The 23,919-nt window shown below is 39.3% G+C and overlaps 1 protein-coding gene across 2 annotated transcripts in view; it reads right to left on the bottom strand.

The window, feature by feature from the left end:
• CEP97 (centrosomal protein 97) overlaps positions 1-23,919 on the bottom strand; it is a 47,855-nt gene that overhangs the window by 11,383 nt on the left and 12,553 nt on the right. The window contains exons 2-9 of one of the 2 annotated variants that reach the window (XM_080799979.1): positions 17,555-17,730; positions 15,076-15,218; positions 14,260-14,418; positions 13,095-13,196; positions 10,525-10,638; positions 9,796-9,962; positions 2,247-2,411; positions 1,533-1,666 (exon numbers count right to left, since the gene is read on the bottom strand). In XM_080799979.1, the coding sequence (XP_080656105.1) occupies positions 1,533-1,666; positions 2,247-2,411; positions 9,796-9,962; positions 10,525-10,638; positions 13,095-13,196; positions 14,260-14,418; positions 15,076-15,218; positions 17,555-17,597 (1,027 nt within the window). In that variant the 5' untranslated portion in view covers positions 17,598-17,730. Of the gene's footprint in view, positions 1-1,532; positions 1,667-2,246; positions 2,412-9,795; positions 9,963-10,524; positions 10,639-13,094; positions 13,197-14,259; positions 14,419-15,075; positions 15,219-17,554; positions 17,731-23,919 lie in introns of those variants that run through there. The other variant, XM_080799980.1, reaches the window with a different exon arrangement.

Genomic DNA, 23,919 nt, shown 5'->3' with positions numbered 1-23,919 from the left:
GCAGAAAAGAATGTCTAATGGAAAAAAGACAGTCTCTTCAACAAATGGTGTTGGGAAAATTGGACAGCCACAAGCAGAAAAATGAAACTGGACGGTTTCCTTACACCACACATGAAAATAGACTCAAAATGGATGAAGGATCTCAAAGTGAGAAAGGAATCCATCAAAATCCTTGAGGAGAACACAGGCAGCAGCCTCTTCCACCTCAGCCGCAGTAACTTCTTTCTAGGAACATCGCCAAAGGCAAAGGAAGCAAGGGCAAAAATGAACTATTGGGACTTTGTCAAGATCAGAAGCTTTTGCACAGCAAAGGAAACAGTTAACAAAACCAAAAGACAACTGACAGAATGGGAGAAGATATTTGCAAACGACATATCAGATAAAGGGCTAGTATCCAAAATCTATAAAGAGCTTATCAAACTCAACACTCAAAGAACAAATAATCCAATCAAGAAATGGGCAGAGGACATGAACAGACATTTCTGCAAAGAAGACATCCAGATGGCCAACAGGCATATGAAAAAGTGCTCCACATCACTCGGCATCAGGGAAATACAAATCAAAACCATGATGAGATACCACCTCACACCAGTTAGAATGGCTAAATTAAGTCAGGAAATGACAGATGCTGGCGAGGATGCGGAGAAAGGGGAACCCTCCTACACTCCTGGTGGGAATGCAAGCTGGTGCAACCACTCTGGAAAATAGCATGGAGGTTCCTCAAAAAGTTGAAAATAGAGCTACCCTAGGACCCAGCAATTGCACTACTGGGTATTTACCCTAAAGATACAAACATAGTGATCCGAAGGGGCACGTGCACCCAAATGTTTATAGCAGCGATGTCCGCAATAGCCAAACTATGGAAAGAACCTAGATGTCCATCAACAGATGAATGGATAAAGAAGATGTGGTATACATATACAATGGAATACTATGCAGCCATCAAAAGACATGAAATCTTGCCATTTGCAACGATGTGGATGGAACTAGAGGGTATTATGCTTAGTGAAATAAGTCAATCGGAGAAAGACAATTATCATATGATCTCCCTGATATGAGGAAGAGGCAATGTGGAGAGTTTGGGAGGTAGGAAAAGAAATGAAACAAGAAGGGATCAGGAGGGAGACAAACCATAAGAGACTCTTAATCTCACAAAACAAACTGAGGGTTGCCGGGGGTAGGGAGAGAGTGGTAGAGTTATGGACACTGGGGAAGGTATGTGCTATGAAGTATGTAAACCTGGCGATTCATAGACCTGTACCCTTGGGGCTAATAATATATTATATGTTAATTTTTTTTAAAAAATCTCAAAAAAAGTTATTATTGTGACAAAAATAATAAAAATTAACACTTTAAAATATAGTAATTTTACATGTGTGTCTGTATATATACATACATAAAATATAAGACCTAAATGTTCACTTAAGTCAACAAATGAAAAATTATGAAAATATCTATTTATTTCCCTTTTATGGTACTGAACAGATGGAACAACTTGGAGAAAAAGGACCACAGATCGATCAATTTCATACCGCTTTCCTGGACTATCTGGCCATCTTGAACAGGGCTTGAATGCTCAGGTACAAAGGGTGCTTTTGTTTCAACAGGAGCAAGAGGGGCTAGCTCTTCACTTTGGCTTTGGTTCATCAATTGTCTCTGGTGAAACCTAAAAATTAGTAACATCTGATGTGACTTAACACAAACCACAAAAAGAAAGTTTTCCTGCTTCTTACATAATCCTGTCAAAGAGGTAGAGATTTAAGTTTTCAAAGTAGGTTCTTTTATCACCACAAAATTACAAAGTCAAGTTTGAAAGCATTGGATAGAAAGGTTAAATCACAATCACATAGACAGCCTCATAGGCACACACATGCACAAACACTCAAAGGCAGTCTCTCTGATAAAGAAGTGACTAGTACACGATTCTAGCTTCACTTCTCAATGTTAGTATTAAAGAACCCATATGAAACACCTACGTTAAAGGACAAATATATTTTTTAAAAATCCCAGTCTCCACACTGCTCGGCTCTCTCCACTCAGGAAATGAGTAACAACGCACCTGCTGTAGAGCAGGCTGGACGGCACTACACAGTTTAGTTCCCCTGCAGGACTGCTGCAGTGACAAGGGGCTTGAGTGCCCAGAAATGTGGGTCACAGCACTTGCCCCAGCCCTACTAACCATGCAGGAAAGACTGAGAGATATTTCCACTTGTGAATTATCAGGTGCTACAAATAAAGGGGCTTACCTCTGTTTGCTCAGAATCTTCTCTAGTTTGGCATCCTCTGCAGTTTGAAGACCCAGTGTGGAAGTTAGAGGACAGATGGTAGCCAGATACTGCACAAGCTGGATGTGCTGGCCTGGCCGATATGCTCTCCCCTTGCCTTGACTGTAGAGCCATTCAGCTTTCAAACTGGAAGTGGGGAACAAACAGTAGATGATATGACACCAGCATAGATACATTTTGAAGCAACAATAATCTTCATTCTTAACTTACAGCATCACTGGATGATTTTCATAAATAAAATTCAGTTAAGTTTGTTTTTTTTTTTTCTTAACCTTTCCTTCTGGTTCACTCCCTTTACTCTTCTAATGTTTTCAACCTCTGTTCTCGCTTAGGGGCACTTCCACAGAATTGCACTCACTGCTCCAAATATCTTTAAATTATTTTCAAAGAAGCAATGAGTATTCCCTCTATTCACCATCAAATTAAAGTACGTAAATGTATCAATTACATTTAAATCCATTAATTCATAATGACATTTTTAAAAAAGCTAATTGGTCACAGCTAGAGGATGCTAGTGAACCATCAACTCATTACTTTTAAAAACTGGTTAAATAAAGAGTAAGAATTCAATATCAATAATTCTATCTTTCCTATACAATCTATACCAGGAAGGACCAAACAGTTACTCCATAGAGGTATTCCAGCTAATAAAATGAATGGATTAAAATCTCACCATTTCTCTTGGAACACTGAAAAAATAAAATTAAGTTAAAAAATTTAAAAATTTTAAAAATAAAATCTCACCATTTTGAAGCTCTCAGTGAATGAATTAATAGTTTTAGGCATTGATCATTAATAGCTACTAATAACATGAAGGACAACCAAACACTGTGTATCTGTGTGTGTGTGTGTGTGTGTGTGTGTGTGTGTCTCGACAGAAGCCAAAAGTGGTCCTCTCCACTAAAAAGCCTAAATCTGATGAAACCTCCACATCCTCCTACCAAATTACAGGAAATATAAGAAGGGACACAGGGATTTAGTCAGCAAAATACGTACAGTGGGAAACCCTACAGGACATATAATCTCATTTTTTTCAACAACAACCAAAAAAGAGAAAAAAAAGCAAAGAAAATGAAAGAGAAGAAACCTATAAATTAACAGAGATTTAAAAGCATCATCTTGGACACTCAGCCAAGCTCTGTGTGATCTTACCACAAGCACATGAGAACCACCCAATACGCATGGCCAACCCATGGAGCATTCAATAACAAATTAAAGTTTTAAGTCACTAAAAAAGCAAGAAAGAAATTTAAAAGATATATCAACCAAATCCAATGGGGAGCCTTATTTGGATTCTGTTTCCAAAAAAAACCATTTAAAAACTGCATTTATGCGGACTTTTAGAAACATACGCACTGAACTAATAATACCTGATGTTACTAAGGAATTGTGAAATTTTTTGAGATGTGATAATAGTATTGTAGTTATTTCATTAAGAGCCTTTATCTTTTTTTAATTAATTAATTTTTTTTTTAGGGGGGAAGCAGGCTCCCTGCCCAGCAGAGAGCCCGATGCAGGACTCAATCCCAGGACCCTGGGATCACGACCTGAGCCAAAGGCAGAGGCTCTAACCCACTGAGCCACCCAGGCGCCCCAATATTTTATTATTTATTTGACAGAGAGAGAGAGAGAGCACATGCAGGGGGAGCAGCAGAGGGAGAGGGAGAAGCAGGCTCCCCGCTGAGCAGGGAGCCCAATGTGGGACTCAATCCCAGGACCCCGGTATCATGACTTGAGCCGAAAGCAGAAGCTTAATCACCCAGGCACCCCCAGAGCCTTCATCTTTTAGAGATATATGCTGAAATATTCACAGTTGAAATTATATGTACTTTGAGCTTAGCTTGAAAATAATATAGGAGAACAGGGAATGGATAAAGGTACAGACAACAAGGTTGGCCATGAGCTGTCAACTGTTGAAGTTGGATGATGGACTCATGGGAGGTCATTATACTACTGTTTATTTTTACATATATATTTTAATTTTTTAAATTAACATACCATTGCTTCAATTTCACCATTTTTTTTAAATTTTTTTTAAGGATTTTATTTATTTGACAGAGAGAGAGAGAGAGATCACAAGTCAGCAGAGCAGGAGGCAGGAGGTGAGGAAGCAGGCTCCCTGCTGAGCAGAAAGCCTGATGGGGGGCTCAAGCCCAGGACCCTGAGATCATGACCTGAGCTGAAGGTAGAGGCTTAACCCACTGAGCCACCCAGGCACCCATTCACTTTCACCATTCTTAAATCTACCCCTAAAGTTGAGGTTGGATCATTTTGGTATGGTTTATTGTTGTAGCATTAACTTGGCATTACAAATAGTTTCGAAATCACTTTCAATCCACAACCATTTACTTGGACCTTGATATTAAGGTATCCACATCATACAAACTATACTGTCCAAAACTGTCAAGCCACCCAAGTTCTATTATAGACTGAAATGAAACTGGCCTTTGATAACTGGTTAAATCATGCAAAAGAATCATGGCGCAAATAAAATAAAATGAGATTAGTTTTCTGTGATTTACCATTATCACAAGAAAGGAAAAGCTGTTTTCTAACAATGAGATATGAGGTATGCCTAGCTGATTAACTGAACTCACCGAATCCTAATCTTAGTCTAAAGATAAAATTTTTATTCTACCTAATAAAAGTAATTCAAAGTATTTCTTCCACGAATGAGTCCACATATTAAACAAAGATCAGGGCACCTGGGTGGCTCAGTTAAGCATCCAACCTTTGATTTCAGCTCAGGGTCATGGGATCAAGCCCTGAGTCAGGCTATGCACTGGGCATGGAGCCTGCTCTCTCCCTCTCCCTGCACTCACTGGCTTTGTTGCTCTCTTAAAAAAAAAAAAAAAAATCATTCAGAATGTGGATATCTGTTCTAAATTTCCGTAAGTTCTCCTACCAAGCAAATGGCTTGGTGAACAATGTTCCCAAAAAAGGTCCATGCGAGTAAAGGATAATCACCAACTTTAACGTTAGCCAGCAAGCAAAATTTCCAAGTTATAGATCATTTGTAAGTTGGGAAGGAAAGAAAAGTGAAAATAAGGAGAGGAACAAAGTTCTGACTTGAATATTCACAGTTTTAAGTGTGTGAGGAAAATCACAATCTGCAGAGCATCAACTACTGTAACATCTGTTTCTCTGGTTTTGCTTATCATTCATCAATAAACATAACATTACACAACTTTATTAATCCATAAAATATTCTCCTAGGATAAAACAATCTCCTTGCCCATTAAAACATCACTGATAATTCAAAGAAAAATTAAAATTCATTCGGCTCTAACATATTAATTTCAAACCACTGGAATATGATTCTTCTCTTGAAATTGAAGGAAAAATGTACATAACGTAACATAAGTAACAACTATTAGGAGAGAAAATTTAAAACAATCTGCTCTTGGGGCACGTCAGTGGCTCAATCAGTCAAGCATCTGACTTGATTTTGGGGCAGGTCATGATCTCAGGTTCATCAGATCAAGCCCTACGTTGGGTTCTAAGGTTTGAGACTCTCTCCCACTCCTGCCCCACCCCCTGCCCACACTCACTATCTCTCACTAAAGTAAATAAAATCTTTTTTAAAGGTTTGAGTTTTAAAAACTAGAATAAGATAATCTGCTTTCTCATTTTAAAAAAAAGAGTATTATGGGGCGCCTGGGTGGCTCAGGGGGTTAAGTCTCAGCCTCTGGCTCAGGTCACAATCTCAGGGTCCTGGGATCGAGCCCCGAGTAGGACTCTGCTCAGGGGGAAGCCTGCTTCCCCTCTCTCTCTTCCTGCCTCTCTGCCTACTTGTGATTCCTGTCAAATAAATAAAATCTTTAAAAAAAAAAAAAGGAGTATTAGATGAAATGATACCTGGTATTTGCTTTAAAAATACTCCAACAGGGCCACCTGGGTGGCTCAGCTGGTTAAACAACTGCCTTTGGCTCAAGTCATGATCTCAGTGTCCTCGGATGGAGGACTGAGCCCCATGTCGGGGTCCTTGCTCAGCAGGTGTCCTTCTCCCTCTCACTCTGCCTCTCCCCTCTACTTGTGTTCTCTCTTGCACTCTCTCTCAAATAAATAAATCTTAAAAATACATATAAATAAATAAATACATAAATAAAGCCAACAAAAAATGTGGGGATCCATGAAACAAGACTGGCTAAGTTGGTAATTGTTGAAGTGGCACGGTGGGTATTTAGGTGTTCATTATGGTACTCTCTCCACTTCTGTATGTATTTTTAAATTCTTTCAAAAAAGAAACATCTTCCAAGTTCTGCTCCCTAAATTCTCATTTCTAACTAAACAATAGAGGTGTAGCTTGGGCCTAAGTCCTGGAAATAGTCAGAGATGGAAACAAATTCAGAAAGAACTCCAAATACTGAGGTGCTACACAAGGGTGTGGTCTTTCCACAGGTATGCCTCTATCTGAGATAGCACTCAGCCATAGTACCAACAGGGTGAATGACTGCTCAAATTATCTTTCCAGTGACACAACATACTCAAAATCTGGCTACCTGAAGTCATCAAAGCACCCAGGATACTTTCCATGGTGCCTGGCTGGCTTAGTCATAATGAAGAAAATGTTTAATCTGGATGTTCCCTGCAAATAACAGGCTGGGTAGAAACAAAAAACTGGAAATTCCTTTCTATTCTTCAGGAATTCCCAAGGTTGACCAGGAAAATGTTCTGAACACTGCTTAGGCAGTGAATTCTAATAACAAGAGCTCTCCCTTAGAATACTTCCAGAGTTGTTTTAAAACACAGAAGCACTGGGGCGCTTGGGTGGCTCAGTGAGTTAAAGCCTCTGCCTTCAGCTCAGGTCATGATCTCAGGGTCCTGGGATCGAGCCCCACATCGGGATCTCTGCTCAGCAGGGAGCCTGCTTCCTCCTCCCTCTCTGCCTGCCTCTCTGCCTGCTTGTGATCTGTCTGTCAAATAAATAAAAAAACAAAAAAAAACACAGAAGCACTGTGTAGACTACAGAGTTGTCTCAGACATCAACTGCAGCAGCATTTTTCTCTACTATGTCATCAACAACAATCTAGGTTCCTTAGTTTGAATATAAGTATTTACTCATTCTTCTACAGAATGACATTTGGATTGTTTCCCAAATGTACCAAATAGCTCCAAAATGTCTGCGGCTATTACGAGTAAGGCTACTATGAACATGCTTGTACATGTCCTATAGCATACATACACACAAGGCTACTATGAACATGCTTGTACATGCCCTGTAGGATACAGAAGGCAAACTGCCAGATCACAGGGTATTTGAATGTTTAGCTTCACTAAATATGCCAGTTTTTCAAAGTGGTTGCACCATTTACACTCCTAGACCAGTGTATGAGAGTTCTAATTGCTCCACATACTCTTCAACACTTAGTATTATCCGTCCTTTTAATTTTAGCTACTCTGGTGGAAGTTGGTTGAAGACTCCATAGTAACCAGGGAAAAAATAATCTTTCTGAATTATCAAAAAGTCACTACAGTGGTTATTCATGGTGGGGAGGGGAGTTCTGATGGGCGTGAAGTAAAGGAAGTCTCTGGAGTGCTGGTTATGTTCTTATTCTCAGTGGTGATTATACAGGTATTTTTAAATATTATTTAACTAAATGTGAGTTATGTGCTACCTTGCAAGTTTTTTTTAAATGGTGGGGCAGGGGATTGTTGCTATTGTACTATCCTCCCAGCTCTTCCTTCTTCCCATACTTATTTAGTGTAGAATGACCTTACAGAGAGAAAGACCACCCCAAGTGAAAACCCACACTTTCCTACCTCCTGATGTCTCTGAAATTAGAGAAAGTTTAAAAAACATTCAAATTCACCTTAAAATCACTTGGATTAAAACCATTTCCACTGTATAGAAACATAGCCTTTGCATTATTATTCATCTATTCAACAGATATCTTCTGCTTTTTATTTTTTTAGGCAAGCTCTATGTACATCATGGGGCTTGAATTCATGACCCTGAGATCTGGGGTTGCATGCTTTACCAACCGAGCCAGCCAGGCACCCCAAATATCTTTTGCTTTTTAATACTTGCTTTAGTTTCTATAAAATGCTTCAATTCCTAGTCCCGATCCTTTAGTAATAATGACAATTATCATTTATTAAGCACCTACGATATGGCAAGTATTATGCCACATGCATTATCCTTAATCCTCATTCTTAAAAGCCAGGTAGGATCACCCACATTTTACAGATGAGAAAACTAAAGCTCAAAGAAGCTAAGCAATTCACCCAGGCCACACAGCTAATGAGTGGCAGGGAAACATGTGAATCCTTCTCTTGTCCCTTTTCCCATGTCTCTCTTTACACCAAACCCTTCTCTCTCTCTACCTATCTCACCGTGCTACCTCCCATATATTTTATTTATTTATTTATTTATTTGAAAGAGAGATAGTGAGCAGAGGGAGAGGCAGAGGGAGAAAATCTTTCAAGCAGACTCCACGCTGGCGCAGTGCTCTATACAGGGCTTGATCCCACAACCCATGAGATCATGACCTGAGCCAAAACCGAGAATGGGACACTTAACTGACTGAGCCACCCAGGCACCTCTAAATATTTTATTTATTGTTTGAGAGAAAGAGAGAGGGCACGCATGCATGAATGTAAACAGGGGGCAGGAGCAGAAGGAGACGGAGAGAATCTCAAGCAGGCTCCACGCTCAGCGCAGAACCCAACACGGGGCCTGAACCCACAACCCTGAGATCATGACCTGATCCAAAAACCAAGAGTCAGATGCTTAACCAGCTAAGCAACTGAGGCACCCTGAGTCCTATTACTAATACTGCCCTTATATATAAGATGGATTAGAAGCTTTTGTGGGATTGATCTAAGGCCCTAGACAGCATCCATAATATGATTTTTTTTAATTAACATACAATATGATATTTGTTTCAGGGGTATAGGTCTGTGATTCATCGGTCTTACACAATTCACAGCGCTTACCATAGCACATACCCTGCCCAATGTCCATCACCTTGCCACCCCACCCCTCCCACCCACCTCCACTCCACTATAATTTCTATAGAAAATGCTCTAAGCCCCACAAACAACCGATTAACAAAAGAACTCTCAGAAATCAAATTGTTGTATGTTGGGCAGTAAGTTAAACTCACTGGCCCGAACCTCTCAGACTAATATTTCTTTTCCTTTCTTAGAAAGGACAGAAAATCCTAAATGACAAGCATATAGTTTGCTATATGATTGCATTAATGATCTTTATTTCTAAATGCACATTTTTTTAAAGATTTTATTTATTTATTTGACAGACAGAGAGAGATCACAAGTAGGCAGAGAGGCAGGCAGAGAGAGAGGAGGAAGCAGGCTCCCTGCTGAGCAGAGAGCCCGATGTGGGGCTCCATCCCAGGACCTGAGCCAAAGGCAGAGGCTTTAATCCACCGAGCCACCCAGGCGCCCCTCTAAATGAACATTTTAAGAAATAGTTTAGTTCTGTAGTAAGCTAGAAATGGTCTTTTCTTTTCCATGATAAATGTGACATTAAAGAGGTCATATTCACCTTTCCTTCTGAGAAATCACGTATCCATCTAGGACTCTGAGGTTTAAGCACCAGCTGACAATGTATGGCCGATAGTCAAATCCTGGAATGGATGGTGTTGCCATCACACAAGGATTGTTCATGATGGATAACTGTTCCAATTCAGTTAAGGATGCCAAAAAAGAGATCTGGAATAAAGGATATCTTTGTTGAATGAAATGGACTATTTAGTATTAAGCACAGGGCTTGCTTTGAGTACACATCTTTGGCAGTTTGAGAATATAACAATTTCCCTCTTGTTCTGAAAGGCAACACATAACACTCTTAACATTATCCACCGACTTCCAAAATTCCATCAACATGGCCATCTGTCGTTGCGGCACAAAATACCTTACAAAGTACCAGCACTGTTTCCTAACAGAAAAAAATCCTATTTTGAAAACATAATAGCAGCCAGAGAAAGGTGCACAGTATCCCTTTCTGATCCTTTTAATGTAGATATAACTCTACCACAAATCAGTTCCAAATGGAGTAACAGTTGCAGCATTACAAAGGAAATTGAGCCTAAATGACCCACTGACATTAGGAAAAAGTAGAAAGAAAAAATAACAATCATCTTGAGTCAAGTGTTTCATCTTTTTGGCACTGTCTTCCAAGATGCCGAGTTTACAAGTGAGCTCACAACTTTCTCCTGAGTTTCTTCTGTACTTTGCAGCTTCCTGGATCCCACAGAATACCCTCAAATTTTACCTCATTTAAGTCCCGAATTTCATTTTCTGCCAAGGAAAGTATAGCAAGACTTCTGGGTAGATAAGCAGGTGCCATTCTAAGAGAGGTGATGATGTTTCCATGTAAAAGCAGGGTCTTGAAAGTAAAAACAGGATGAATTACAAATAAAAAGATTACTATTTATCTACTTTGACATAACCAAACGGCACAGATAGAAATAAAGGAACCTATTTTATTATACTTTTCATCACTTACAAGCAAAGACTATTAATGCTACAAGGGTCCTAGGTGGTATTCTGATCCAACTCTCTCTTTTCATGTCCACATTCTAAGCTTGAGAAAGTTTAAAGATTTGTCTAAGAACACATGCTTGGTGTGCTAACAAGCATTTTTTGAGATTTAAATTATTAAAACTTGAGCAATTTCCAACATATTGTTCATTTCCTTTTAAAACATCAAAATAGGGAACCTGGGTGGCTCAGTGGGTTAAAGCCTCTGCTTTCGGCTCGGGTCATGATCCCAGGGTCCTGGGATCCAGCGGAGCGGCAGCAGCATCCGGCTCTCTGCTCAGCGGGGAGCCAGCTTCCTCCTCACTCTCTGCCTGTATCTCTGCCTACTTGTGATCTCTGTCTGTCAAATAAATAAATAAAATCTCTAAAAAATAAATAAATAAATAAAACATCAAAATAGCAGTTGCCTGGGTGGCTCAGTCGGTTAAGTGTCTGCCTTGGGCTCAGGTCATGATCCCAGGGTCCTGGGATTGAGTCCCACATCGGACTCTCTGCTCAGCAGGGAGCCTGCTTCTCCCTCTCCCTCTGCTGTTCCTTCTGCTTGTGTTCTCTCTGTCTCTGACAAATAAATAAAATCTTTTTTAAAAAAGTCAAAATAGGGCGCCTGGGTGGCTCAGTCGTCGGGCGTCTGCCTTTGGCTCAGGACCTGATCCCAGGGTCCTGGATGGAGCCCCGCATCGGCTCCCTGCTCAGCGGAAGCCTGCTTCTCTCTCTCCCACTCCCCCAGCTTATGTTCCCTCTCTCGCTGTGTCTCTGTCAAATAAATTACTAAAATTTAAAAAAAAAAGCCAAAATAGGGGTGCTTGGCTGGCTCGGTCAGTGCAACATGTGACTCTTGATTTCAGGGTTGTGAATTCTAACCCCATGTTGGGTGGAGATTACTTAAAAATAAAATCTTTAAAAAAAAAAAAATCAAGGGGCACTTGGGTAGCTCAAATGGTAAACTGTCTGACTCTTGATTTCGGCTCAGGTCATGAACTTAGGGTCACAAGATCAAGCCCCACGACGGGATCTGTGCTGGGTGTGGAGCCTACTTAAGAGTCTCTCTCTTCCTCTCCCTCCACCCCTCTTCCTCACAGGCTCTCTCTCTTAAAAAAAAAAGTAATCAATCAAAATAAAGGGTAAGGAAAGTGAAAGAAAACATTCATTAAAACAATCACATATAGGGGCGCCAGGTGGCTCAATTAAGCATCTGCCTTTGGCTCAGGTCATGATTCCAGGGTCCTGGGATCAAGCCCCACATCAGGTTCCCTGCTCAGCAGGAAGCGGGCTTCTCCCTCTCCCTCTGCCTGCTGCTCCCCCTATTTGTGCTCTCTTTCTTTCTGTCAAATAAATAAATAAAATCTTAAAAAAAAAAAAAGATATAAAGCAAATTTTCCAAGATAAAGAGGTAACCCACAACTTGTAATTTATAACTGCATTCTCTTGAAAACTAAAAACTTAAGGAAGGAACAATATGCTACTTGCAGATGAAGCTGACTCAAATTAAGTCAACAACAATGAAGAATAACTGAAGGCTTTGAATACCCAGGACTCTGATAAAATAATCATTCCAGAAAAAAAAAATCCTTAGTTCATCTGAATTTTCTGTATCTGGACACATCAGATTGTGTCCAGATGATTTAGGCTAAAAATGATTTATGCTAAAAATGTAGGGAAAGTTGCTCTAATAATACTGCTTCTAAGGTTTAATGAGTTTATCTGATGCTAATAATATCCAATGATCCAAAAATATGGAAAAAGCCTGTATGTTTTTGAAACTGTAATTGCAACTGTTACTTATTTTGATTGTATGATAAATTCCTCTCCATAAAAAGTACTATATGCTACAGGTTTACTTTTTAAATCAAAGTTACCTTTGATAATGTAGTAATACCTATTACTCAAAAAACAGGATTCTCAAGTATCAAAAAAAAAGACTCAAATTCAGACTCAAATGATTACTCTCAATCTTACCAAAATGTTACATATTATATAGCTAAAGCTATTAGTACGGGCTGATTAGGCATAAAGGGGATTTCATTATGTTCATAGGATGACAAATAAGAATTAACCTTAACTACAATGACCAGTTTTAGTTAAAATAAATCATTTATAAAAATAAATAAATAAATTACAGAAACTAAAAATAAAGGATTGCATACTTAATTTCTAGTGCTCTAATAGAAATTTTATCATAATGTATACTATCTGTTCTTCATACAGAGTAGGCCGATTTTAGGCCAATCAGATCACTTTCTTTTGGTATATTAGGATAAAATGTCAGAAATGATATGAAAATGTCAGAAATGACACACTTACCTTCAGTGATACCAATTTAGATAGATCACCTATCTGGGGTATGTTATTGTCTGATAAATCAAGGTGTTGTAGAGCTGCGCAGCTACTCATTTGTTCCATGGCCTATCACAAGAAAAGCATCACACTAGTTCATGAACACAAAATCAAAAAATGAAATTCTTCCCTAGTTCCTCATAGCTGAATCTCCTGTCTCCTCTGCTTATTATTGGAAGGATATGAGCAGAGTTTAGCAAAAGGAAGAAGAAGTAGTAATAACAGAATTTGGTAAATTGTTATATACCAAGCTTCTACCTTCATTATCCCTCTGAGAGGAGAGGATCATATCATCCCAGATATTTATAGCTTGAAAAAACCTTAGTGATAACCCATGACAGCTGGTGTAGTATAGAGTTTACAAGTTAAGAGGGAAGTCAAACTACATGGATTCAAATGCTGGCTCTGCAACTTCCTGGGTATGTGACCTTAAGAAAGTTACTTTACTTCTCTGTATTTCAGTTTGTATTTACATAATAGACATAATGACTATACCTACTTCATAGGCTGCCATGACACTGAATGAGTTAATATAGTTAAGGTGCCTAGAACAGCACCTAGCATAAATTAACAAGCGAGCTATTAATATCATTTAACTGAATCCCCTTATCTAACATATCAAAAGATAAGACATGGAGATATTTATTACACAAAAATACGGAGTTACTAAGTGATGGAAGCAGGGTTAGAATCCAGATCTCCTGACTGTTAACAGTATGTTCTCTACTATACCATTAAACATTTACTTAGAGCTTAATTCAGCATGCTATAGTATCCCTACATTTCATTCTACTATTTGACAACTTTTCTAAGTATAATATAGATTCTTTGTTCACAAAAGAATATTATACTGCATATTTGTTTCAAAATAATTTTTTTTCAGTTTATGTTAACTAAAATTATCTAAATTAACTAAAATGGGACTAAAAATTAACTAAAATTAACTAAAAAATTAACTAAAAACTAGCTAAAATTAACTAAAAATGGGAAGCGGGAGTAGAAACTTTCACTTCTTATTCTATTTATTTCTATACTATTTGAATTTTTTTTACAGTGAATTTTTTTTTTACAGTGAATATTTTTATAAATTAAAAAAAGAAAATGCAACTACAAAAAAAAGAAACAAATTCACCTTCAGGTTATTTCCTGCCAAATTCAGCCATTCCAAATGTACTAGGTCCTTCAGCCCTTCCACGTAGCCAATGCTATTGTGAGGCAAATTTAACACCCGGAGTTGGGTCAGTTTGGCCACACCCATCATTCGCACCAGACGATTATTAGCCACTGACAACTGTAGAAAGAAAACATATCATTATCCTAGAAATAAAATATGCATATTACTTTCACTTTTTAAAAAGATTTGTTTATATGACCAAACATTCCCAAATATACAAACTCATATTGAACTTCTCACATATTTTGTCTAAATACTCTATAGCGTAACATTCCCAAATATACAAACTCATATTGAACTTCTCACATATTTTGTCTAAATACTCTATAGTGTAACTATTTGTTATTGTTGGTGTTCTAAGTTGTTCCTAAGCAATGGAAAATACACATAAAGCTGAGCAATCAGACCCTCTCCAACTGTTCAAAACATTTTTAACAGAGCAACTACTTGAGTACAGCTCGATATATGGGAGGAGCCCATTAGACATTTGCTGACAGGATAAATGAATGAACTCTTTACCTCCACCATGATGTAAAAGGTTATCTAACAACACAATGTTTTGCCAACACAAAATGTTTTGTTTTTCTAATGCTTCTTTTCCTAGTCTATTTTAAATGTGGCACATATGTGTTCATCTTCAAGGAAAATTGTCATGTAAAAATTTAAGGTAACATGTACTGCTTTCTAGGACTGCAGTTACTTTTTGTTAGGTTATTTTGCTGTTTTGTAGAATAATAAACACATGTAACTATTTCCTCAGATGGCAATACCTACCTGTATTAATCGTCGGCATTTCTCAAGATTTTCCAATTTAATAATCTGATTTTTATCCAGAATCAAAGTATGAATATCAGCTTCACAAGGTAAGTTTGGACTTAATTTCTGTAGCCCCTGTCCTGACCAGTTGACCACTGATCCTTGAAAATAGAAGAGAAATTGTTAGAAAACACAATAGCTGAGCATAGGAATAGAATTATATTCATAAAAATCTCTATATTTAGAGTTAGAAAACACTAGAGCATAATAAATATCAAGATTTAAAAACTAAGGCAATTGAATTCTAAATGACCACAGATTGAAAATGTTCACTTTCCCTCAGAAATATCAAATTATACCCAGAAATTTGTGATATTCTGTTCAAGTTTTTATGATATAATAATACTCTGGAATTCTTCACATTTAAATATTAACTATTGGGGGCCTGGGGGTTCAGTCCGTCAAAGCACCAAATCTTGATTTCGGCTCAGATCATAAGTTAAGGGTGGTGGGATGGAACCCCCAGTCAGCTCCACCATTAAGATTCTCTCTCTTTCTCTCTGCCCCTTCCCCCAACCCCCCCCCCATAGCCAGCACAGGTGTCTACTCTCTCTCTCAATAAATAAACAAACAAATAAGCAAATAAATAAGAACTATTCCATATTTTGTGGCTAAGTAACGTTTGTCTTTTTTAAATGGAACTAATCTTTTGATAAAGATCAACCTGCTCACAACCTAACTACGAGTATATCCTAAAGTGCCTAAACTATTTTTAAAATCAATGTATAGTTAAGTTAATTTATCTACAAAATGGGAACAATACACCTAATTAATTAAATTGAGGTGGGGATGAAAACAGAAACCACATGAACAAAACTTAGCCCCGCTCCTGGCATACAGCAACCAATTAAGTAATTTTGTTTCCCAGACGTTCAAATCCTGGCTCCCCGATGAAGCACTGTGGTATCTTGGGCAAGTTATTGTTCGCTTTGGGGCTCACTTTTCCACTCTACAAGATGTGGGTGATAATATCTGCCTTATAATGTTGTTGTACAGAAAGAATGAGATCATGTAAAAAACAAAAACAAAAACAAAAACTACTCAGAACATCGTCTGGCTCATATAAAAAGTGCTCTGTAAATGTTTACTGCTATTCGGGACGCCTGGGTGGCTCAGTGGGTTAAAGCCTCTGCCTTCAGCTTGGGTCATGATCTCAGGGTGGTCGAATCGAGGCACCCCCCTTCCCGTCGGGCTCTCTGCTCAGCGGGGAGCCTGCTTCCTCCTCCTCTCTCTCTCTGCCTGCCTCTCTGCCTACTTGTGATATCTCTGTCAAATAAATAAAATCTTTAAAAAAAAATAAAATTAAATAAATAAATAAATAAAATCTTTTAAAAAAAAAAGGTTTACTGCTATTATTGTCAGTCAGTTTCCCTTGGTGGGCTGAGGAGGTGGAGTTTAATAAGAGAGGCCGATATCAAAAAGGGGTGGGGCCACAGAAACTGCCAATTTCAAATTTATACCCAGATTAAGATTACTGTGGGAAATAATTATGCGAGACTACTCTCCTGAAAGGTTTCAACGTGTTTTCATTGTCTAATGGATTCCAGCATTTGGGGATGGTCATGGGGATTCCCTGAGAATTTGGTGAAAGCTGTGTACTGTCCAAGGAAAACGTAGTCTTTGCACACAATTCCACGGGGTCGACAGACCTCTTAGAACCATCGATGCTCCTCACTCCCACCAAGAAGTCACGGCCCCCAGATAAAGACCCCGTGGTCTAAACTGTGAAGAGAGGCCTTAACCCTCAGCCCGGCCTCTGATCCAGAAGGCTGCCGCGGAGCCTCGGAGCTGTAACCAAAACAAAGGAGCTCGGCTCGTGCCCGGCGACTCCCGGCCACAGAAGCACCCACACCTCACGCTCCGCTAGGTAGCGACCAAACCCGATCCCAGGACCTGGTCTGCAGAACAAGGTGTGGATATCTGTGGGCTCTCGGTCACCCTGAATTTTATCACGGCCAAGGAACACTTCCAAAAAAGGGTTTAACGTCGGTCTAAGAGCTATGTTTGAAAGAGGGTTTCCTGAACGGGATAGGAACACAGAGGATAAGGGAGACGCGTAAAGCGACATATGGAGAACCGGGAATTTTCACTTGGGCATCCAGAATTCAAAGTAAAAATCCAAGAAAGGTCACCGCAGTCCGAAACCCACCATCCAGGGAGCCTCAGAAGCGCGGGAGCTAAGGCGCCCGACCGCGCGAAGGACCCTGGGGATGTAGTCCCCAGCCCGGCCCTCTCCTCAAAGCCGCAGAGCTAGACAGCACCCCGGAACTACAACTCCCAGAGGGCAGCGCGGCTTCGCGACGCCCACAGCCCCGCATCTAAAGAACTGGTACAGAACTGCACCCCCAAACCCAGGCTTCTTCTCTCAACCAGGTAACTATTTAATTTAGTTCCATGGTGTAAACTTTGGGATTCAAGGGTGGGGGTGTCGCCTTACCTTCTCCAGGAGGCAAAGCCGGGTCGACGCGCGCCACCGCCATACTTCCCGCTTGCTAATAATACCAAGCAACCGTCCTCCAGCTGCTCGGTGGAGTTTGGAGTCAGGAGGAGGGGGCCGGAAACTACAGCTCCCAGGATGCACGGCAACCAGACGGCCCAATTGGCGGCCGGCGTCTAATGATGTAAAACTCAGGTTTAGAATCTGAACCCAGTGTGTTTAGGAACCCTGATCTGACAGATAAGCCAGCTATTGTTAGATGATCTTTTCGCTCCCTTTTCTAGATGTTTGTGAAATTTAACACTTTTACCTTTGAGATTATTATAATGTCGCAATTTAATGCAGATCGAATTTCAGCGCTCTCTGCTACAAGCCTCTATGGCGGCTGCCCCTTTTGACAATTCTGAATCAATTCAAAGTTTTCTACTCTGCTATAGGAATGACTTGGGCAATCTTGTTGAGATAGTCAAAATGGATATATTTCACTTGAAAATTTAACGCATTCCCGGATAGAAGGTTTTGTGAAGTATTTTTAAGTGGTTCTTGAATATTTAACAGAACTTTAGACCTGAGGGTATATCTAATAAGTATGAACCTGCAATTTTTGCAAGGAATATACGAAAGAATTTTATAGTATAGTCTCCAAACTCAAGAATTACACTGCCTAACTCGAGGGGAATAGGCTTACACTTTTGCTTTAACTATTACCTGCTAACTAGTACGATTTTAACTATTAACACAAGATCTTAGCGAATGGAGAAAGAAATGGAAACAATCTTCAAAGAAGACTTGAAGGAGGATGTGAAACTGAGCTAGGGCCTTGTAGATGGGTAGACTCTAAACAGTTCAGAAGTAGATGAAAAGACATTAGCATAGGCTGCAAGGTGGAGTCAGGTGGTAATGAAGGTGCTCTCATAGGAAATGAGAGACTAACCGAATAGCAGGACAGAATGTACAAAGGGAACTTCCAATCTCTATTACACATGCCTCCATTCCCTCTTGCAACCTTTATTCTGAACTCCCCTCTTTCTGAAACAGCAATGTACCAAATCTCTGACAGTTTGTGTTTGGTAAAATCCACTAACACACACTTTTAGATTTCTAGGCTCTTGATCCTGTGAACTTTCCCTCCTTTCTGGGTTCTCCTCTGATCTCTGTGACTACACCCCCACCCTTAACTCTTTTTTTTTTTTTTTTAATTTCAAGTGTTTATTTAAATTTCAATTAGTTAACATATATGGTAAAATGAGTTTCAGGTATAGGGATGCCTGGGCGGCTCAGTCGGTTGAGGGACTCTTGATTTTGGTTCAGGTTATGATCTTGGGATTGTGGGGACTTGGGATCCAGCCCTGCATTGGCCTCCATGCTCAGTGGGAAGTCTGCTGGAGATTCTCTTTCCCTCTGCTCCTCCCTCCTGCTGTCACTCTAAAAAATAAATGTGTTTTTAAAAAACTGAGTTTCAGGTGTAGAATTTAGTGATTCATCACTTACATATAACACCGAGTGCTCATCACAAGTGCCCACCTTACTACCCATCACCTATTTAACCCATTCCCTTGCCCACCTCCCCTCCATCAAGGCTGTTTGTTTTCTGTAGTTAAGAGTCTCTTACGATTTGCCTCCCTCTTTTTTCCCTTCCCCTATGTTCATCTGTTTTGTTTCTCAAATTTCACATATGGGTGAAATCATCTGCTTTTTGTCTGTCTCTGACTCGCACCCAGCTTAACTCTTTTTTTCACTCTATTTCCCACTGTTTTATTCTCAAGACAAATTTCCTAGTTCTGAAGAGGTAATTAAGACTAGGAATCTTTCTCATCTAACCAAGAGACGCCTTATTTAGGAAACACAGTCTTATATCATAGGTGTAAGAACAAAGCAAGTTTGAATACCGCCTCCAACTTTGTTCGCTGGAATACCTGGTAAGGATTGAGGGGAGTCTCTAGCTCAGGGAGGGAAAAAGGATAATGACGTGGGAGAGGGATCCTGGAAGCTCAGAGGGCACCGAAGGAGCACAGGTTCCTGCACGTTTATAGCAATAGCAGAACCAGAGTTTTGTCTGGTTAATCTGACCTAGAATCCAGAGGGAAGTATTCCCTTTATGGAATCAACTAAGTATAGTTGTGGATCCATAAAAGAGTGGCCAGATGTTGCTGGGCACAGTCCCACATCCTAAGTGAACCAGCAACCCTTTAAAATCACACTTCAGAAACTCTTGTGCTTAAGTTACAGCATGTACATCTAAAATCAAATTGCTACACTGTAACTAAACTGTCTCATCTTGTATATATATTGAACTTTGCAAGTTCAAATCAAATAGCATTCTACTAACCAACACTATGAACCTCTCAACAAAGTTGCATTTGGCGGGCGGGGTGGGGGGGTGGCGGGTGTCAGACCTAGGCTCCATAATACTTTTCCTTTCGATCAGCAAGGTATACCTGATCTCTGCAACAGCGGATTGCCATGACTTACATCCTGCAGCTCTAAAGCATCTGCCCAGGGCTACAGGTGAGAGCTAAGTAAAACACCTTTTATCATGTTAATCTTTTCCTCAAGTACTTTTCTCTTGTAATTCAACTTTTGAGCGCTAGCATAATATATCTGGCCTCATCCTACCTCTCACCGTTCATTCCACTACTTTTCACTTGCTGTTTTTGAATGAGGGGTTGACAGAATGAAACTTGTGTTTAAAAAGGTTAAACGGCTCATATAACAAGTAGGAAGTGAAAAGTAGAAGAGTGGCAGGAAGGAGACTGTTGTAATAGTGGATGGTAACCTTTAACAGCAGTTTCAGGAGAGCATTATATATAAGTTTAGATAACACAAAGAGATGGGAAACTAAAACAACATTTGTGGATAGTGCAATGTATCTTAATAAAACACAGGAGGTTTTCTAATTAGGATGAAAGCTTATATTTTTAAAAAGTAAATGTAATAATAACTTTGAAGTTTTAAAGTTTTAAAATGGCAAAGCTCTTAATGATGCAGACTGGCCAGGTCTAAGGACCCAGAGGGGATCCCACAGGACCAGCCAACAGGATCCTTGGCTTCATGCAGGAAAGAAATCAAATATGAACTGAGAGAAAGTGAGAGCAGAGTTTACTGAAGATATAGAGAGAGCAGATACAGATGGAGCATCTGGGAGACTCAGAAAGGAAAAGGAAAATGCATCTCCTCTTTGCTTGGGGTCTGGGTGTTTACTGAGGATGGTGGTGAGGTATACATGTCCCGTCAGGCATCTAGGAACTGGTCAAAACAAGGGCAAATACTCAGGTGTCCTCCATAAATCACTTACACCCTGGAGCCAGGGGTCTAGGTGTCAAGGTGTCTGGAGTCAGTGGTCTTGGAAAATATTCATGATGACCTCGACTTGTCACTGCTTAGATGTTACCTATTGTGCTGGAAGATGCCAAAAAAAATCATTAACTCCTTGACATTTACAAGGAGGACATACAATTATTGGTACTTTAAGCCATGTGTAGGGCAGGATTTCAGATCCTAGCAAGAATATAAGCAGGAAAAGGAGCCAAAAATATATATATATATTTCTTTCATGGGGTCCTTTTAGTTTCTGTCTCAATATAAAGAATTTTGACACTATAAAGATTTTTGAAATGTGCTGATTTTTACAATAAAAAAATCTTTATATGAAGGTTTAGGTGCATTTCTTCTTTGGTTAGTATTCATTTGTAGATTCTTACGGTCCTACTCCCTTATCTGTGACCTATGACATGGAAGGAAAGACTGCCACTATTTATTCATGGGTTGTCTAGAAATCCTAATTGAGCACTAACTCTCCTCATTATTATTTGTTATTATTTAATAGGCATTACACACACATGATAACAAAACCCGAACAGTGCAAAAAGTTATACACTAATAGTTTCATATGTTTTGTCTGTCCACCTGTCTGGAAGAAAGGCTGCAATTTCTTCAGATTATTGAAGTGGTCTGGAAATCAAAAAAGAAGGTTAGAACTGAAGTTAAAGAATTTCAATAACAAAATTATACCATAATATTTGGACAGAGAAGCTGGTTGCTCTTCCTTATTACTACAAAAAGGTCCCATTTGGGCTCTGTCCAGGGATTAGGGGTGAACAAATAGGAAGCTCTTCCAGATAGAGGAAATAAAACGGGATGGGGAACCGGTGAATGACTTTCTCCACCATGCCCACTGGATATAAACTGCTAGCTTACCATTCTCTAAAGCATAAGATTTCTTTGGTGGACAGAACAGTCTTCAAGTATCAATTATCAATAAACAGATAAACAATGAATATAAATAATGAATATAATTCAAAATAATGAATATAAAGGACTTAGCCAACTCAAGATGAGATTCTAAAATTTTTATTTTTTCCTGGTGTAATACATCAGCTAATACCTGTGGAAAAGAAAAAGTGGAAGTATAAATAAATTTCCAGAATAAAGCCTCTATGAGATATTTTTCAGGTGCCTTTTCCTAATTAACTGGGTAAAAGTTGTTTTTTGTTTAAAAGAGTAATAAAGGAATCCTTGACATTTTTATTTTATTCATCATGTCTTTTGAAGTGTTCCCAAAAGGAATGAAACCTATAAAAGTGATTCATCATATTCCCAGTTGAAAATTAAGTGAATGTGTAAATAAGAAATTCTCTTTACTTCGTACTTGGAAAACTGCTTAAATCTCAAAAAGTTCATTTATGGTGGTAGTTTTACTCCCCACCCCCAACTTGATTCACTTTTTTTTTAAAATTAATTTGAGAGAGAGTGAGCACAAGAGCGGGTGGGGGGCAGAAGGAGAGGGAGAAAGAGAATCTCAAGCAGACTCCCCACTGAGTGCTCCCTGCAGGGTTCAGTCCCACGACCCCGATATCATGACCTGAGCTAAAATCAAGAGTTGGTCCCCCAACCAACTGAGCCACCCAGGTGCCCTTTGATTCATTTTTTTTTAAATGAGAGGGTGTGACAGTTAATTTTATGTCAAGTTGGCAGGCCACAGTACCCAGATATGTGATCAAACATTATTTTGGATGTTTCTATGAGGGCATTTTTTGGGTAAGATTTACATTTAAATTGGTAGACTCTGAGTAAAGCAGAATGCCCTCCATATGTGGGGTGGCCTCATCCCAACATCTGAAGATATGAAGAGAACAAAAGACCGACCTCTGCCAAATAGCATGGAATTCTGTGGCAGACAGCCTTTGGATTTAACTGCAACATTAACTCCTTGCTGGGTTTCCAACAACCCACCCTGCTAGTTTTGAACTTGGCAGGTTCCATAATCATGTGAGCCAATTCCTTACAATAAATCTCTTCCTATATATATGTGTGTACATACTATTAGTTCTCTTTCTCTGGAGAACCTGTAATAAAGGGGTGAGTGGGGAGGGGAGGGGAAGAGGAATAATCAACTTCCAAGTAGCTTTTAAATACTGAAATCTTTTTGGGGGGGGGGTGGGGAGGCATGGAGCCCAACATTGGGCTTGAATTCACAACACTGAGATCAAGACCTGAGCTGAGATCAGGAGTTGGATGCTTAGCTGACTGAGTCACCCAGGCTCCTCAATACTGAAGTTTTTATTCTGTAATTATATAGGATGGTCCACCTCATTTGGGGCTCTGTTGACATCATTTAGAGATATGAAAAATTTGTCCATTTGGAATAGACTTCTCTGAAGAGAAAGAAAATTCAGAGTTTAGGTGAATTATGTGCCTCTGATAGATGGCATATAACAGTGTAGCTGGTATAAGTGACCCATCTACAGTAATGATTAGAATAGCTTTGCTACACAGTTGCTTGTGCACAGAATGTAACACAAGTTTCCAAACCTAATTTAATTTAAAAAAATAATATCCAAAGGAGTGTAAATATCTCGAGATGTCCTCTTTGCCCTTCAAAATACACTTTCTATTTTGAAATAATGTAGCATGTATCTGTTTATTCTTAAAAATATATTATTGTAAAAATGTTAGAAAACAGGCAAGCAAAAAATAAAGTTTCCATAATCCTCCTACTGAGAGAAGTCACTGTTAACATGTTGGTGTGTTTCTTTTCAATCTCTTATTGGTGGGAATATATCTAGATCCTTGCCTCTCATATTTTTTTAAAACAAAAATGATTATATACTATACATATTTTCAAAAAAATATGCTTTGAGGGGCACCTGAGTGGTTCAGTGGGTTAAGCCTCTGCCTTCAGCTCAGGTCATGATCTCAGGGTCCTGGGATCGAGCCCCACAATCCGGCTCTCTGCTCAGCAGGGAGCCTGCTTCCCCCTCTCTCTGCTTGCCTCTCTGCCTATTTGTGATCTCCCTCTTTGTCAAAGAAATAAATAAAATCTTTTTTAAAAATGCTTTGAAATTTTCCCTGTGATTTAATTTTGG

Source organism: Martes martes (genome assembly GCF_963455335.1).
Source record: "Martes martes genome assembly, chromosome: 1".
In the NCBI taxonomy this organism is placed as follows: Eukaryota; Metazoa; Chordata; class Mammalia; order Carnivora; family Mustelidae; genus Martes; species Martes martes.
The sequence above is the reverse complement of the archived record's forward strand: the minus strand, read 5'-3'. Positions and strand labels throughout refer to the sequence as shown.